The 19,196-nt window shown below is 35.7% G+C and overlaps 1 protein-coding gene across 5 annotated transcripts in view; it reads left to right on the forward strand.

Moving 5' to 3' along the window:
• The window catches only part of LOC141523724 (putative adhesion G protein-coupled receptor F2P), a 49,011-nt gene that overhangs the window by 17,627 nt on the left and 12,188 nt on the right, over nucleotides 1-19,196 (forward strand). For all 5 annotated transcript variants that reach the window (XM_074237145.1, XM_074237146.1, XM_074237148.1 and 2 more), the window contains 3 exons: nucleotides 8,108-8,150; nucleotides 9,622-9,770; nucleotides 16,186-16,413. In XM_074237145.1, the coding sequence (XP_074093246.1) occupies nucleotides 8,108-8,150; nucleotides 9,622-9,770; nucleotides 16,186-16,413 (420 nt within the window). The remainder of the gene's footprint in view (nucleotides 1-8,107; nucleotides 8,151-9,621; nucleotides 9,771-16,185; nucleotides 16,414-19,196) is intronic.

Here is a 19,196-nt window from a genome sequence, read left to right on the forward strand (position 1 = left end):
CAAAAACCAAGGGGAAATTTTATATATGTATGTATATATACATACATATACACCTTTGTATATATTTATGTATATATATATATATACATTCCTGGCAGGTGTTTGGGTGAGGCACATCTCTACTTCTTTCCTTTATCTTCTAAAGGAGATGCAATAGACAGTCAAATAATTAAAAGATATAGTATAATAGAGCACTGACCGTGGAGTCAGGAGGTTATGAGTTCAAATTCAATCTCATATACTTAATAATTCCCTAGTTGTGTAAACTTGGGCAAGTCACTTAACCCCATTACCTTACAAAAAAAATGTAGTAGAAGGAGAAATTGATTTGCAATCTAGAACATGAATCTTTGGTTAATTGAGAGTTGATTATGAATATTTTCCCTCATGGGAATGTGCTTTGAATTACATAATTTTCATGAGGAAATGAGACTTATGGGATCCAGAATGTACAAAGAGAAGCCAAGATTCCCTGGATTCTATTTTTTTAAATGTATGTTTAATAGTTCTTTTTTTTTAAAAATATCACATTTATTTCCCATGTATCCCTCCTTTTAGCTCCCTCATCTACAACCTGGGTTCTATTTTTTTTTCTTTCTTAGATTTTTGCAAGGCAGCAGGGTTAAGTGGCTTGCCCCAGGCCACACAGCTAGGCAATTATTGTCTGAGGCCGCAATTGAACTCAGGTACTCCCGACTCCAGGGCCGGTGCTCTATCCACTGTGCCACCTAGTTGCCCCCGGGGTTCTATTTTCAATTGAGGGAATATATTTTTTTCCTATTGCAAGTTATTTTATTCTTTCCTGGTCAAGCTTTCATTGGGCAAATTAAAGATAATCACACCTTCTTTAACTATTCATAAGGATGTAGTTGATCCAGGATATAAAGTCAATAAATTACCTAGAGCTACTTTAGAAGTAAAGGGTGGGGTATTATTTAGTTAATTATAACATATTTTATTAATGAAAATATTCACTTCTCATTCAATTACTACAACTAAACTACATTTGAGATAATATTTACAGCATTTTAGACTTGGGAAGGACTTTTCTAGATCATCCAATCTAAGTCTGCCATTGAGGGGAAGTAATTTGTCCAGGGTCACCTAGTGGTAAAACTGGTTTTAGAAAGCATGTCCTCAGTGTTTCCCCAGCAATTCTCTACTCACAGATTAGAAGTCAGTCTTGGCCTCTAAACCATCTGATTCTTTTTGGTACACCATGAGAGGTTCCTGAGTATAGTATAGTTCCTGCTTCTACTCTAAATACCATTTCCTTTCAACCAATTGTACCCATAGTCAGTGGGTACAATCCTGGGGCAGAGGTTTGAAGACAGATGAAATAATCTTTAAAAATTTCACATTAAGAAGGTAAAAACGTGGGAAGCTATTTTTATCTGGAATTTTCAGTTCTTATTTCTGGGTATCTCTGGTCTGTTTGTCTAACATTAGAAGGGATTCTGGATACTGACCAGTTTCTCTCCCCCTACCAGCAAGCAGGCCAGTTGGTATAACAAGGTCGAGAGATACTATTTTCCACAATAAGCATCCACTGGGGGAATATGTCTAATGTACAGGTTATGGAGGGAGAATCTGGAACGACTTCTTCTGGTCCACTGAATGCAAACTATCATTCAGGCTGGGTAAAGGGTCCCTTCACTATCCCTACCACCTGCAGTAAACAAGATATTATTTCCTTCACCTACTGACAACTGATTTATGCAATGTTATCTTACTGGAGTCTTTTAAAAACCCATCCCAGATGCTAATTCAATTCCAAATATAATTCAAAGTGTTATTTTGGGGGTATGACTCTTAAACAGGGTTGCAGTAGCTGATTCTATCAAGATCCCATTTTCAACCATTTCCAATCTTCCTTCTTGTTCTCCAAGGCTCTACTCTTCCAGGTGCATCTAGACTAGGGGTTCCTGGGGAGGTTCATCAAGCTGATACTTCAGAGGACCACTACTTTGGCATTTCTGAGCAAGCATAAGTGTGGAGTCCAGAATTCCAATTCTTTCCTCACCTTTTTCATCCACAGTGTTTTCACTTTTAAAATGCTAGGAGAATGAATAAATAAATCGGTCTTGAAATTAGTACTCTGAAGAAAGTGACTAAATATACTTGGGCACTTGTTTAATTCCCTCTTAGGTCTGAAGAGGTCCCCATTTTTTTGGAAATGGGGTAGATTTTAAGGGAAAGATAATATAATAAGATGTATTTTACAGATTTCTCCAAATGATAACAAGCTCATAATTGCTCATTCTGTGTGACTCTCTTTGACCCAGGAAAAAAATGAAAAGGGGAGTTCTTACTACTTTCAAATATGATTCTAGAACCCAGGTGTCTGCTACATTTGTGAGGTGATCTAGATGGTGGCAGAAGAGGGGGGGCAAGTGACAGAATTTTGCCTTTGCAGTTCATGGTCAGGAATGGTGAGGTTATAACTACACAGATTTAAAATTTCATTTTTCAATTTAGAACAATTATTTTCTTGCCTTCCTAGCTCTTCTCATCTTCACTGGAGAGGGGGGAAATCTTTTGAAATAAGAAAGAAAAAAAACCCATTCTCCTCATTATCCATGTCTAATAATATATCTTTCATTACAATAATATTCCATTACATCCATATACTATAATTTGTTCAAACATTTCTCAATTAATACACACCCCTTTATTTCCAGTTCCTTGTTATAACAAAAAGATCAACGTTAAATACTTTTGCACATGCAGGTGCTTTTCATTTTTCTCTGATCCATCACTAATGGTAGATTTTATCTGATCATAAACTGAGAAGGCAACCTTCTCTCTTCTCCTCTTTTCCCCCCATGTCTTTAGGACATCAGAAATGTGGCAGATATTTGGGGTCGGTCATCTTGCTTGAGGGCAGTGAATAGAAAGAGCCCCCCCCTTTCTATTTTTTTCTGGGACAGAGAAAGTCATCAAGGAAGAGCAATGATAACTCATTATTATTTGCAGTGATTTTTATGACAGATCTCATTACATTATCTTTTCTTTAACAACCATACCAAGCATCTTTGAGAGCATTACTACCTTTTCTTTTTTAGGTTTTTGCAAGGCATGGGGTTAAGTGGCTTGCCCAAGGCCACACAGCTAGGCAATTATTAAGTGTCTGAGGCTGGATTTGAATTCAAGTCCTCCTGACTCCAGGGCCAGTGTGCACCTAGCCACCCTTCATTACTACCTTTTCAGTCATTCACTAATCATTCTCTTCTCACAAGTTGTCAAATGTTGTCATTTCTGTATCTATAATGTCTTTCCCATATGTACTGTTCTTTCTGTTCAGTGTCACCATTTGGGTTGAGGCCCTAGTCAATTCTCACTTGCCCTAATCTCTTAATCAGTTCTCAGCCTTAAGTGTTTCCCCACTTCAATTCATCTTCCACTCAGCTGCCCAAAGGTTTTTCCTAAAGTGTAGGTCTGAAACATGCCTATTGTTTTTTTTTAATGTTTCTTCTTTTTGTAATTTTTTTTGTCTGTTTTTGCAAGGCATTGGGGTTAAGTGACTTGCCCAAGGTCAAAGAGCTAGATAATTATTAAATGTATGAGGCTGGATTTGAATTCTTTTCCTCCTGATTCCAGGGCTGGTGCTCTATCCCTGCTTCACCTAATTGCCCCAAGCCTATCTGTTGAGTGCTACTCTTTTTTTTTTATTCAAGTTTTTTTTGCAAGGCAATGGGTTTAAGTTTGAGTGCTACTCTTTTGAATTTCTTTGGATTTTGGATTTGGATTTGGAAGAATTATCTTCCAGAATTCATTTCAGGTAGTTCACCCACTATTCTGGAGGTCCTTCCTTCAATTCTCTTGATACCATAAGATTATCAATGAAGCATTCAGGATATCTCTTGCTCCCACCATGAAACAAGTCCATCTTTTTTGATCCTACATTTCTTTATACAATACACTGCAAACATATTTTCAGATATGGTCAATGAGTATTTGTTTTGATATACATATTTTATAAGGATTTAATTTCCTTTCTTCTTCTTTCTCTTTCTCCTACTTTCCCTCCTTTCCTCTTTCCTTTTCCTCCCTTTTCCTCTTCCTTTCTCCTTTCCTTCCTCCCCCCTCCTTCATTTTGAGGCAGGAGGAGGGGCAGAGAAATTTTTTAAAAAGGTCATTAAAAAGAGTTTAAAAATACACAAAACAGAAAGTTTCCAAAATGAAACATGGGAAAGCAAGGCAGTTTTATTAGTATCTCAAAAGTTCCTAGTTGCAGTTCAAAGATTTAATAGCCTCAGGAATATAAATATCTATAAACTTACAAAAATTCAAAATTTCATTTAAATTTCTTAGACATTTATGTATTGCATCTGTAATTTTTGACACTTGGTAGAGGATATCGTTTTTCCTGACCACCTCATTCACCAGCTCTATTTCCATTAGACTTATTGTGAACTCACATCAAAACCTCTGGTGTATGCATTAAAATCTCCTACTTTGGATGATCTCAAGACTAGGATTACAGGTGCAGTTCATTTTCATTTCTCTGTGCAGAAACTGATGAAAATTTTTACAAAGTTTAAAAATCAACTAGTGATTTTCAACACCAACTAATGATGAATAATCCGAGATAGTGGTCAGAAAAATTTCAATGAGAAATATAGCAGTGTATTAGAAATTACTTTCACTTTTTTGTAATTTTATAGTATTTATACTTTTGAAGTTATTAAAGCTTAAAATTGTACTAAGATTTTGGGGACACTATAAATGCATATATGTATGTACACATCATACATACATACCTATATATGTTCAATGCACCTGTGGAGCTACTTGCCTCAAGTTTTTCCCTATCTCAAGTCATCCTCCATTCAGCCACCAAAATGATTTGCCTAAAGTTCAGCTCTCCATAAACACTTATAGTTCCCTATTACCTCCATCATCAAATACAGTATTTGTTGTTTATTATTGAAAGTCCTTCATAACCTGTCCCTTTCCAATTTTCTTATACTTTTCTCCCTGCTATGTAATCATCAATCCAGTGATACTGGCAACCTGCCTTTTTCTGAGAACAAGGTATTCCATCTCTTGACTTCAGGCTTTTCCCCTTGTTGTCCCTCATTCCTGGAATGCTCTCCTACCTTCATCTCTACTTACTGACTTCCCCACCTTCCTAAAAATCTTGTCTTCTATAGGGAATTTTTCTCAACCCCTCATACTTCTATCTTTTAGCTATTATTTATGCTGCATATGACTTATTTGCACATATTTATTTATTAGTTGTTTCCCCCATTAGATTTTGAGCTCTTTGAAGGCAGGTACTGTCTTTTCTCTTTTTAATTTCCAGAATTTAGCACTGTGTTAAGATTTTTTTAAAAAGTTTGTTGACTGATATGTAAACTCAGGTCTCATTTTAGTTGCCAAAATAGAATTATTGAAAAACTATCATTCATTCCATTTTTATCTTATCCTTTTGGTATTTGTAAGGTGTTTAGGAGGATTAACATCTCTGATGTGAGGGCTTACTGAGTTCTTTTCAGGGCTACTCATCTACCTTTGATGTTCATCTGATTCCTTCAACATTCACCTGTGGCTCCAAGATGCTGTGGTATGAGAATGTTCACACCCTGGTAAACTATCTTAGCAGAAAGGGTAAACCAAGTTGATGGTATCAGTGAAATAGGGGGACTACCCCAAACATGTGAAGGCATTCTCAGAGATTATGGATGGATAGAACAATTTGTTCTAACAACTATGAAGATATCTGAAACAGGTGCTTTGAATCACTTAGATTTTGGTCAGACGTCAAAGACACCAAGGCCATCCACTCTATTCTGGGCCATTGCCAGTCCCAGTAGTCCTTACTTTTGTTTTCTCTTGGACTTTGATGGCTCAGAAAGAAAATAAGGCTATACTATACATCATTTAAATCTAATTCATGCATAAGTCAAGTCATCACCCATGATGTCATTGGTCTCTTTGAACATGAAGGCAAACATCTTTTTAAAATGCTCATTTTCATGTTTTTAATCTACTTAATATATCAACATAATAGCATGTGAACATAATTGATAAATGATAAGTGTGTTTTGTGATAGGGGTGTGTGGTCAAAAAGTTTACTTTCTAGGGGTCCTGAAAAACTGCTGAGATGATGTCAGTGAATTTTGGAAGACATGGAAATTAAGGAGGTTCCTCAGGATTAGAGAAAGGCAAATTTTGTTCCAATTTCCCAAAAAAGGGAATAAAATTAACCCTATGGACCAGCGAGTTTGGCTTCTAATTGTGGTGAAGGTATAAAACATATCAATAAGGTAAAAGTATGTGAAGTACTCAACACTAAAAGCCAACATGACTTCATTATGAATCTGATTCTTTTTTGGCCTAGTGACTAGATGAGTAAATTTTAGTTAAGCAAAAGACATATAAAATCTCTTATGTTGGGTTTCTTGATAAGATGAAGAGAAATGGATCAGATCATGAGTGAATTTGGAACTAGTTGAATGATGAGAACAAAAGAGGTAGTTATTATTTAGTGTCAATGTGGAAGGAAGTCTTTCTCTTGAGTACATTATGGACCAGCCTTAGACATGTGCTGTCCAGCAGTTTCATCAATGACCTATAAAAAACATGGTATTCTGAGTCCAAAAGGATTTCAAAAGGATAGAGTCAGTGAATAAATTCAATAAAATAAAAGTGAATAGGAATGAATGTCAAGTTCTTTATTTTTTTCCAAATACCAATTTTTAGGGAGAGATATGTTTTAACAAGCTTAGTATTCTGAAAGTTCTATATAAGTCAACAGTTCAATATGACATCCAAAATAATTAGTGGTCTCTTTGGTTATAAGTATAAAGGGCAGAATATTGGAAGAGTTCTGCTACCCACTGCCCTCACTTGGTCACAATTTGGTTATTGTGTTCAACTATATTTCAGCAAAGATATAAATTATGTGACACAAATCCAGTATAGAATGAACCAGGATAACAAGAAAATAATCAAGAATATTCCACAATCAGTCAATTAATCAATTAAGCATTTTAAACACAGTATTGCATACTACATATTAAGTATTAGAAAATACAGATTAATGGTCTTTGCCTTAATGGAGCTTACATTCTATTGGGGAAACAACAAATACACATGGGAGAACATGTAAACATGTACAAAATATATACCAATTAAACGCTAAATAATTTTAAACAGGATTTATCATCAGCTAGTGGAGTAAGAAATGATAAACCATTCTAGTATCTTTGCCAAGAAAATCCCAAATAGGGTCACAAAGGGTTGAACGTGACTGAAAAACAGTTAAAACAGTAATTATTAAATGGGAGATCAGTTGAAGATCAGAAGAGAAGGAAAAAAGGGGAAGAAAAGACTTAAAGGGATGGATTTATGTAAAAGAGAAATTATATTAGTTCTACTGCCTATAGGGCAGTGGTTGGGAGTTGTGGAGGGGCAGATATTTAAATTTGATGTTAGAACACCCCCCCCCCCCAACAAACTTCCTAACAAAGTTATCTCCAAATGGACTATGACAATCAGGTGGAATATTGGATATTGTTCCGGACCTGAGGTCAGGAAGACTTGAGTTCAAGTCTAGCCTTGGACATTTATTAGGTATGTGACAGACCTTCAGTGAGTCACTTAACCTTTCTGTGTCTGTCTGTTTCTTCATCTATTCTTCATCAAGGTTGTCATGAAGATAAAATGAAATACATATGTAAAGTACTTCACAAACCTGAACGTGTTATACAAATGTTGTAACTCCTAATATTAACTATATTTTCATCATTAGAGGCATTGATGTAGGGGCTTGCCCATCATTTGTTGGAGGAAGCTGTAGAAGTAATTGTCCTCTGAGATTCATTCCAATTTTTGGCTGTTTTGATTTTGAGGCTGTATGATGCTAAAACCAATGTCCTTTTCACTAAACTGTTCTAAGTTGTAAAGCAGTGGATTTTAAAAAGTTAGGAAAGAATATCTGATCCCAGTGAATATATCTCTTTTTAAGTTCAATGGAAGCCCCTTCACCAAAAGCAATACTAATTAGAAATAGTTGTGTTTTAATATCTAGAGTTAAACATTCAGTTACTTTTTTTAAATATAATGCAGTTTTTAACTTGATTTCTTTTTTCCCTCTAGGATGCAAATAAAGACCGGGTACAGATGACTGGCAGAACACAAGGTATGCTAACTGAAATTATTAGTTAATTGTCAAGGCAGATAGACCCTTCCTTGTTTGCTGCCCTGGTTCATCCAAGTGATATGAATGGCTATACAGACTTGAAGTATTTTCCAACAACCAAGGTCAGAGTAGCAAGAAACACCCAAAATTTCCTCTTGCAGAAGACTCATTGTCTAGGCAGGAAGTGAAATGAGGAGCTGACAGGAAAGTTAAGGGCAACAGAGGTACTTCCTGTAGCATTTGCTCTTCCTTGACCCTGAAGTATCTGCTAGACTCTTAGGTGTCAGGTAGGTTAGAGAAGGGATGAGCCCAGGTTTTTAAATAAGAAGATGTGGGTGAGAATCCTGTTGATGTTTGTAATCTGAGATAACATTATCTCTCTGGTCCTCCCTTTCCTTATCTATAAAATGAGCGAGTCAAACCTGGTGAAGTCTTTTTGAGTTCCAACCTCTATGGTTTGGGGCATCCCCTCAGGACCAGGGATGTGCTGGAATGTCTGAGTATTTATACCTTGGAAATCTCAATTGACACAGATCAGGGCTTGCTCTAATATTTTGTGGATTTTCTAGAGTTAAGAAAGTTTTGGAGAAAATGTTACTAACAGATTAAACTTAAAAGTATATTGTACACATATATTTTTTGAGAGCTGATTGACAACCATTTACCATCATGCTACTGGGCTGGAACTCTACCTCTATGAATATGTAGAGTTCTTCTCAACTTTTGCATTCTCCTCTCAGTCCAAGCAATCAATATACCTATCACAATAGGAAATGTCTGAAGTTTCATCCCTTTGAATGAAGATCTTCGGCCCCTTGCTGTGCTGCCTTGCTGTATCCTATGAACTTTAGTGGAGATAATATCCAGTGGTGCCCAAGGGTGGTTATATCCTTGAATACATATATACAGACTTCTCTTATATGGTCTCAGGCTTCCTCTTCTTCCTCTTCCTCCTTTGTTCATCCACTCTGCTTCAGGAGTCATTTTTTTATCATAAATGATCAAAATCAAGATGAATGAATTACAAAAGGTAAGAATTATAAATATCTCTTTATAATCTAATATAGAATTTCAGAACTAGAAGGGACTTAGTTCCATCTCTGCATTTTAGAAGCCCAGAGAAATCAAGTGTCTCATCCAAGGTCACATAACTTAAGCAACTAGTGGCAAAAAAGACAATGTGTTAGAACTCAGGAAGACCTGAGTTCAAATGAGGCCTCAGATACTTACTACCCATGTGCCTGGGCAAATCATTTGTCATCTCTCTCTCTGTCATTTTTCTCACCTATAAAAGGGAATGATAACCTACCTTTCAGGGTTGTTGTAAGGATCAACTGAGATAGCACAGTTCCTATCATGTTGAAGGCACTATATAAAAGTTTGTTCCCTTCTTTTCTCTATTAGTAGAAGTCCTAGGACTAAATCTTTGGTTACTTCTCGATGATACTTTTCCCTTTTCTTGTCTCAACAGATTGTGAATGGCCTTGTATTGAAAATTCCCACTGCTTTCAGTCCTGTTATTCAGGGCTGGAGGGAAATATAGAGTTTCTATGCAGAAATAAAGAATGGTGGAAATTCACAGATACTTGCACAACTCTTAATGTCCTCACCATTTTTGAGGTAATATTATTGCTTTTATTGAATAGTCTTTTTTTTAAATTATGGGCTGGTCAAGAAGAATACACTCCTTCAATGAGTCATATTATATTACTTGAATAAGGAAAGGGCATTGACTCCTAATACTTGAGATTTGTCTTTGTCTTTTTATATAGTTTCCATGGTCAATAAATTCAGGGCTAAGAGATATCAGTCCTTAACTTTTAAGATAAAAAACAATTTTCTCTCCTTTATGTAACTTAGGTTTTGTGGAGGTGAACCTGGGATAGTGTAACAGGTCTGGAGGAGATCTATATCCCTTCTTCTTATTTCTCCAGAAAGATATATATATATATATTCTTTTAGCAGTAAGACAACCTTTTCTTTGAATAAGTTACAATGAAAGGATCTTTTCCCACACAAAGCATAATATAGTTTAATATCCAATAAGACTTTTGGGACACCCTGTATTTCCACTAAAATTCCATTAGTCACATGTTTATAAATAACCATATGCTCAAATTTTCATTATTTTCTTTTTCCTCATTTATCCCACCTCTTTTTCCATATACAGTTTTGCCAGTGGATAGAGCACTGGCTTTGGATTCAGGAGGATGGGAGTTTGAATCCAGTCTCAGACATTTGCCACTTACTAGCTGTGTGATCTTGGGCAAGTCACTTAACTCTGACTGCCCCACATCCAGTTGACTCCCATGGGCCTGATTCAGATCTGGCCACTAGACCCAGATGGCTCTGGAGGAGAAAGTGAGGCTGGTAACAGAACAGCATCCCCCTCACTCAAATCTAATTCACATGCTTGGCATAGCATCACCTCACTGTTGTTGTGTTCTTTTTTGAGAATGAAGGACAAACATTATTTTTTACCAGATCTGCTGAATGCCTGTCTCTGGACATAGGGAGAAGATGAAGTTTAGTTTGTCAGTGATTTAGGGGTCAATTAACATGTCATAAGGGAAAGATTTATCTTGAGAGAAAAGGTTAGAATCTAGAACATGTTAAGAGACTCAACAGAAAGCTTTGTGCAGTCAAGACGAATTCATAGTGTAGTCAACCAAACCCAAGGGCTGGGTATGTGTGGAAATAAAAGGAATTTGTAGTGGTGGTCCAAAGTCAGGAATGCTTGTCCAGACAAGATGAAGACATCATAAAGGGAAGCAGGAAATCATGGCAAAGAGATGACTGCCTCATACAACTTTATTAAGATACTGTTCTTTTTTTGTTACAAGATAACCATATCCTCTAGGAACACACAGTGGATAGAGTGTTCTCCAGGAAGATCTCAGTTCAAATCCAGCCTTATCCTTAGTTGCAATATGATCTCTGTCTGCCTCAATCTCCTCTACTGTAAAATGGTGATAATAATAGTACCTAACTCCTAAATTTGTGAGGATAAAAATGAGATAATATTAAACTCTTAGCACAGTGTATGGAACATTTGTTGTTTAGTTGTTCATTTATGTCCAAATCTTTGTGACCTGATGGTTATGTCAATGCCATCTATGGGATTTTCTTGACAAAATTACTAGAGTATATTTGCCATTTTTCTCTTAAGTGGATTAAATCAAATAGAAATTAAGTGCAGCCAGATTTGAAGTCAGGTCTTCCTTACTCCAGTGCTCTATCCACTGAGCCACCAAACTTCCTCCAATTGGTACATAGTAAGTATCTGTTTTTCCCTTCTCTTTCTTTTTCCTGTACTTCATTTGCTATAATATTGGACAAATTTCTGTCCTAACTGTTCAAATGCATTTTTTCATGTTCATGTTCTGATGTATCATTCCACCAAACAATTCCAGTGGGCATAGAGGTAAGAGATATGGATTTGAATGCCCCTAAGAAATCAATGTATCTAGAGTACTTTGCAAACTTTTGCCATATAATTGTCAGTGATTATTATCTCATTAATTTCATCTTTTTTCAATACAATTCAGATAGAAATGGTCTTATCCCAAGTCACTCTCCTGAAATTGTCCTTTTATATTTCATGTTCCATGGACAATTGTGAAGGAAGATAAAAAGATTTTTTTGTAATTGATTAAAAGTTTAGGGATGTAAATTCATTTTCTTTAAATTCATTGACATCACCTTGGGGAAGATTTGAGTAGCAGAAAAGATGAAGAGGAAAACATGTGCTTCCTCCTGTTCCCACATATTTCTGGTACAAGAATTTTAGAATCTCTTCATTCTGTGTAGTTTGGAGATTTTGAGCTTTTGGTATAGCAACATCTATTCCAAATGTAGTTTTAAATTTTTGTGAGTCTCAATTTTATCTAATCTCTTTAGAATTAAAAATTGGATATCACAGCATTGTGAATGAACAAATGCTGAACAGGCAGCACATGAGGAATTTCAAAGATCAGAAATAAAAAAATATCATTAGGGTAGCATATAAGAAGAGAAAATGAGCTGGTTATACACCCTAAGTGTTTCATTGGTAATTTTGAAATGCCTAGATAAGGTGTAGTAGGTCTTCCAGCATGGTAGGTATTTCTCCCTGTAGCAAATTTATAGTACAGCATAAAAAATGGTTGCACAGATGGGTGGCCATGGATTTGTTGTGTATGACTAAATTTATGAGATCATAGGTCCATTTGCATATTTCAGGGCTGTGTAGTAGATTAGTAGATTGTAGACAATGGTTTTTTTTTTCTTAAAGTGATAATTCTCTAGTTTTGCTGTTGTAAAGTTGATTTCAACTCTGTGATCCAACTGGAGTTTTCTAGGCAAAAATACTGAAATGGTTTGATACTTCCTTCTCCATTGAATTAAGGCAAAAAGAAGTTAAGTTGTTTGAACAAACAACTAGTAAATAACTGAGGTCACATTTGAATTCAGGACTTCTTGATTCCAGACCCAGTACTCTATCCACTGAGCCGCCTTGCTGCCTTCTGTAATTGCCCTGTTGCCATGAGAGGCCTTCTTAGGGCTATCATACCAAGAAACATAAACTGCGAAAATCTCTTTGAAATTTCAAGTATTATATTAATTTTATTGTTCTTCAGTTATGTCTGATCATTCATGATCTCATTTGGGGTTTTCTTGGCAAGTTACTGGAGTGGTTTACCTTTTCTTTTTTCAGCTCCTTTTACACATGAGAGAACTGAGGCAAACAGTGTTAAATGAGTTATCCAGTCATATAGCTGATAAGTGTCTGAGGCCAGACTTGAACTCAGTTTTTCTTGACTCCAGGTCTGGTGCTCTATTTGTAATATATATATATATATATATATATATATATATATATATATATATATATATATACATATATATGTCTCCATAAACCAAAAAAATACTAATAAATTTCCTGAAAAAAGTTCTTGGATCTGGAGGGATAAAGAAGATATAGGAAATACTTGAATGGAGTTTTGAAAGAAACAAAGTGAGGAAAAGAGGTTCTCTAGGCATGGAGAATAATGTGCATTAAGACAAAGAGATGGGAAATATGATAATTATGTGTGAGACACAGAAAGGAGAATAGTTTGCCTAGAGAAGAGGTGTGATGTGTTGACTGTAGAGTCAAGTTGGAGTCAAGTTGTGAAGGGTTCTGAATATCAAACAGGAGTTCATATTTGATCTTAGATGTTAGGAGTCAATGGATATTTTGGGAATTGAATGGGTCAAATTTCGAATTTGAATGGGTTATATTTTATTTAATTTTAATTTTGGTTTTTGCAAGCAATGGAGTTAACTGACTTTCCCAAAGTCACAAAGCTTAGTAAGTATTAAATGTCTGAATTCAGATTTGAATTCAGGTCTTCCCGACTCCAGTTGGCACTCTATCCATTGCACCACCTAGCTGTCCCCATGAATGGGTTATATTTTAGAATATGACTCTGATAACTGTGTGGATGGAGAAGGGAATGGTTACATTTTGAAGATGGATTTGTTGGAGAGACTAAGCTATAACACACAAGAATGATTCCCTAATGATGAATTTTTGTTATGGTGATCTCAGGATTGAGGAAGTCTTTGGGGTGGGGATGGGGGGCAGGAGTTCCAATCACAGAATTCAATAATTTAAAATTTGGAGTCTAAGTTACCATTTAATTCAACTGATATCTAAAAGGCATTCCCATCGACATGCATGGCAAATAGTAATCTGGCTTCTGTTCTAAAGACCTTCAATGAGATCTTCACTAGACATTTCACATTATTAATCACTTAACTTGAATTTAGGAGACCTGGTTATTGGTTCCATCTCTGACATGATCTTGATGCCATTGATTAAACATGCCACTTTTCCTTTCTAGGACTTAGTTTTATCATCTCTAAATAGAAGGGGAGGGACATAGATTATACTATAGAAACAGAATATTAGATTGAATCAAAAGACTTGGTTTCAAATCTTGGTATTGCCACTTACTGCTTAACTTCTCTGGGTTAGTTTCTTTATTTCTTTATTGAGAGGGTTCAACTGGATCACATCCAAGGGTCCTTTCAGACTAGATGGTGTCAGGTCCCCTTTGCAACTTCCACGTCTTAGACTCTTTCAAGTGCCTCGAATCATTCTAGGCAAGTCCTTGTCCACATATAAAAATGACTTTCTCTTTGTGTAGAACCTGTTTTCTCCAGCATAAGATTTATGAGAGCTACTCTTTGTTCTGCCATGACTATTTCTCTCTCTGAATCTAAATCTTTTCAATTTTCATTTCTGATTGTCTGAATTACCTAGCTTTCATACTCCCTCTTACCTGATGAATTGTGAATTTTAGAGTGGCTCAAATTTCTCTGCTCTATGAAAAATGCTAATTCTTTGACTGTGAATGAATGAATGAGAAAGTTTTTATGAAGAGTTTACTATGAACCAGACACTGATCTAATCCCTAAGGGTACTAATATAAAAGTGAGATTGTCACTGTTCTCATTAATCAATCAATTACCAATCACTAAGGGTAGCTGGTGCTCAGGGGATAGAGCACTGACCTTTTAGTCAGGATGACAGGAGTTTGAATCTAACCTCAGACATTTGACTCTTACTAGCTGTGTGACCTTGGGCAAGTCACTTACTCCTGATTGTCTCATATCCAGGACTATCTCCAGTTTTCCTGATTCCTATCTGGTCACTGGATCCAGATGGTTCTGAGAAGTGAGGCTAGTGACTTAGCACAACAGCCCCTCACTCAAATCCAATTCATGTATTTTTCATGGCATTACTTCCCAGATGTCATGACTTTCTTAGAGAACAAAGGACAAATATCATCATCAATCATTAATTAATCAATGTTTATTAAGTGATTACTATAGTCAAGGTATTCAGCTATAAGAAGCAAAAGATAAACCCTGTCTTCAGGGAACTTACAATCTGATGGGAGGAGACAGCATACAAAGAAATATATATATATATATATATATATATATATATATATATATATATATATATCATGTTATATGCAGGATAAATAGAAAATAATTAACAAAGAGAAGGCAATAGAATTACAGGTTGAGGAAGGTTTCCTTTAGAAGGTGAGATTTTAGTTGGGATTTACAGGAAATCAGGAAGGTCAGTATATGGAATGGAGAAAGGAAAGCATTCCAAGCATGGGTAAAACCAGAATGTTTAGAGTTAAGAGATGAAGTGCCTTGTTCATGGAACAGTCAGCAGTCAGTTTCACTAGATAAAAGAGTACACATCAGGTAGTGAGATGTAAGAGGACTGACAAGGTAGGAGAGGGATAGGTTGTAAAGAGCTCTGAATACCAGAGAATTTTGGACCTGGTCTTGGAGGCAATAGGGAGGCACTGAAGTCTATTGAGGAAGGAGGATGATCTGCTCAGATCTGAACTTTAGGAAATTCACCTTAGTGGTTGTTTGGAGGATCGATTGGAATGGGAATAGTTGAAGTCTTCAGACAGCCAAACTATTATAAGTAGTCTAGGCATCATTAGTATAGGACTGCATTAGAAGAAAGAAGGGGGCATTGCAAGCATGAAATTAACAAGTCTTTATAGCATATTAGCTAGGGAAAGAAGTAGTAGTGGTAATGATAGTGAGAAATCTAAAAACTTACATACTAATGAGGGAGACCACACATGTAGGCAGTAGTGGCCAAGAAGGAAATTTTAGTTTACGGGAATCACAGAGATAGTGATGAGGAAGGATATTGATTGAGTTACCATTCTCAGGTCATGTCCTAGTGTCCCAAAGTCCCATGCAGAGTTGTATAAGGCTACCATACAGAAGTCTCTTTTTCTTTTCCTCTCTAGTATTCTTCTTAACCAGTATCCCAAGTGAACTCTCCTAGACCTCATTCAAAATTTTCTTTTGCTTATCTTACTCTTTTTTTCAAGTAGTCCAATCTTTTGTTATGTCCCTGGCAAAGTGGAAATAAACTGTAATGGCAATAATAAATGGGAATGTTTAAAAATTATCTAACCACAAATATATGTGTTGTGCTTTTTCCCCCATTCCTGTTACTTAGGACGCACAATCAGTTGGTTCCAGTCTCTTTTCAATTTCGCCTCCAAAAATAGGAAAACATGAAACAATTACAACTGTTTTGAAGCAAAGGTGTCCAAAGGATTTATCTTGCATACTTAAAGGCATTCAAAAGTCTCCTCAGATACCAGGAAACATTGAGGTCATTGTGGAACTGTTGCAAAATATTTCAAGAGTGATGTCTGAAGATGTTAATGAAGATAAGATGAAGGTGTGTCACCTCACATATTTTCCAAAGGATTTGGATATAGTACAACTGGAATGAGAGGTATCTGTGGGGTAGAGAGGAGAGAACTGGACACATTGCATCATATCCCATATTTAGTTATAATAATAGCCAGTATTTATGGACCACTCAATATGTGTTAGGTACCATGTTAAACCTTTTACAATTATTATATCATTTGATCCTCACACCAACTCTGGAAAGGAGGTGTTGTTATTATCATCATTTTATAATTGATAAAACTGAGGCAAACAGAGATCAGGTGGTTTTCAGGGTCCCATACCTAGCTAGTGTTGGAGACTTGTTTTGAACTCATATCTTCCAAACTCCAGGCCTAGAACTTTATCCACTGGGCTACCTAGCTACATACTCACTCATTCTTATATACAAATGATTGAAAAAGAACTGAATATTTCCAAAGAAATGTATTACTCAGTAACTAGGTTATATATGACCACGGTTGTTACTGACACTCTGTTTGTCTGACTCTCTGTGACCCAGCTGGTATTTTCTTGGTAAAGATATTGGAGTGGTTATTTCCTTCTCCAGCTTATTTTATGAATGAGGAAACTGATGCAAACAGGGTTTGAGTGGCTAATTATTTAACTTGTAAGTGTATGAAACCAGATTTAAACTCCCATTTTTCTTACTCCAGGGCCAGCACTCTATTCACTACAGTACCTAGCTGCCCATATGATCATGGATTATTGTATAAAATGACAAGGACAAATATTGAGTGTGTATATATATATATATATATATATATATATATATATATATACATATATATAGAGAGAGACATATATAATCTATGTGATTATAGAAGTAACTATGATTGCAAATTCACATTTAAATTAAATATTTACATTTGGGCCAGTCACTTAGCTTCTTAATTCCCAAGGTAACTAAGACTATGAGTTTCAGAGCTGGTGAAGACTGAAATTGGAGGTCTGCATATTAGTGAAACAAGACATCCTTAAAAAAAAGATTAAATTCCTTTCAGCAAAGTGTTTCCTAGATTCTGACCCCCACAAAGGTCTCTCTATTCATGAAAACTTAAGAGTCTGAGAAACACTTTCTATATGGAAAACAATCAGTAAGTTGTAGGACCATTTGGCCAGGAAGAGATCTTGTGCAAAGCTGAAAGCCATAGCTAGCAAAAGCAAAAATTTGAATTTGAATAATGGGGATAATTTCTAAAATTGTAAACTGATAGAACTGAAAAGGTACCCAGAGTTGTACTCATTTTATAGATTAGCAAACCAAGATCTAGAAAGCTTGAGAAATGTGCTTGAGATCATACATCTAGTAAACGATAGAGTACCTGAAGAAAGGTGGTAGTAGGGGTGGGAGTTAGGTACAGGAAGAGAAATAAATAGGTAATAGGATTTTTTTTATAGGGTCATGTTGGGATTGAGTGCACTCCTACTATACTTAATTAATGCTTGTTAACTGATGAAATAGCTGATTGACATTTTTTCTGAGACCTTGAATAAATCTGGCTTCTTTTTAATTGTAATGTGGATCTAGTAATAGAATAGAATAGAACATTGTTTGGGAATAGAAACAGTTCCCCCTGTTTCTCAATATGATGATGTCTGGAATCTTTACCCCACAGATCACTGTATACTGATGTCTAGGGTCACTCTTTAAGGTATTCTCCAACTGAATTTGTCATCTGAAAGTTTTGTGGTGTTTTCCCTAGATGCCATAATCACTTAATTATAATTATGTATATTTAGATATTGCTTCAAGATTTTTAAAACACTTTCTCCAAAATAACTTTGAGAAAATGGATTCCAAGTATAAATATTCTAGTTTTACAAAAGAAGAACAACTGGGGCTCAGAGAAGTGAGGCAGATATGCAGTACAAGATGACTATATATATTTCAGAATGATAATAGTATATAATGGTTAGTTACCTTGCAGTTGTTCCCTTAAAATCAAGTCAATGCAACAAGCAATTACTAAATACCTAAGTTGTCAGTCAGCATTTAGTAAGAATCTATTGTGTGCCAGGCTCTGGGCTAGGTACTGGTGATACATGATAAAAATAAAATGCCCCTGCCATTGAGAAGCTTATACTTTATTTGGCATGAAACAATATGCATAGAGAAAATTTAAAATGACAAATATATAGAGATAGAAATAGAGATAGAGATAGAGATAGATATAGATATATACAATGCAAATGGCAGTTATATATGCATCTTCTCAGTTCATTATGGTACAAAGGAGAGAGATCGAATTTGGAGTTAGGGGGCCTGGGTGCAAATGCAGCCTCTATCACTTATTGCTCTTACTATATATATATAGATTAATATATATTATATGTTTCAGTTTTCTCATCTGTATAATGAGCAGGTTGCTAAATGGTCTTTGAGGTCCACTTTAGCTTTACAACCATGTACTTTTGACCTAGGTTCAAATTCTATTAAATTATCACCTATTACTTTTGGGATCTTTGTTGAGTCTCTTAACCTCCCAGGACTTGAATTTCCTCATCTGTTAAATGAAGTAGCTAGACTAGAAAGTCTCTGAGGTTCCCTACAGGTCTAAACCTATGATGCTATGATCCTATGAAGTTATTTACTCTGTTCCTTACTTATAAAATGAAACTCTAAGTATTTGATCATATTATTTACATAGTTTCCCTATAGCTGGAGATGGCATATTATAGGAATGGAGTGCCATATTTGAAGTCAGGAACACTTGGGTTAAAATCAAGCCTGGGACACATTAGTTTCTTCATGGTGGGAGAAGTAGC

Source organism: Macrotis lagotis, chromosome 5 (assembly GCF_037893015.1).
Source record: "Macrotis lagotis isolate mMagLag1 chromosome 5, bilby.v1.9.chrom.fasta, whole genome shotgun sequence".
NCBI lineage: Eukaryota > Metazoa > Chordata > Mammalia > Peramelemorphia > Peramelidae > Macrotis > Macrotis lagotis.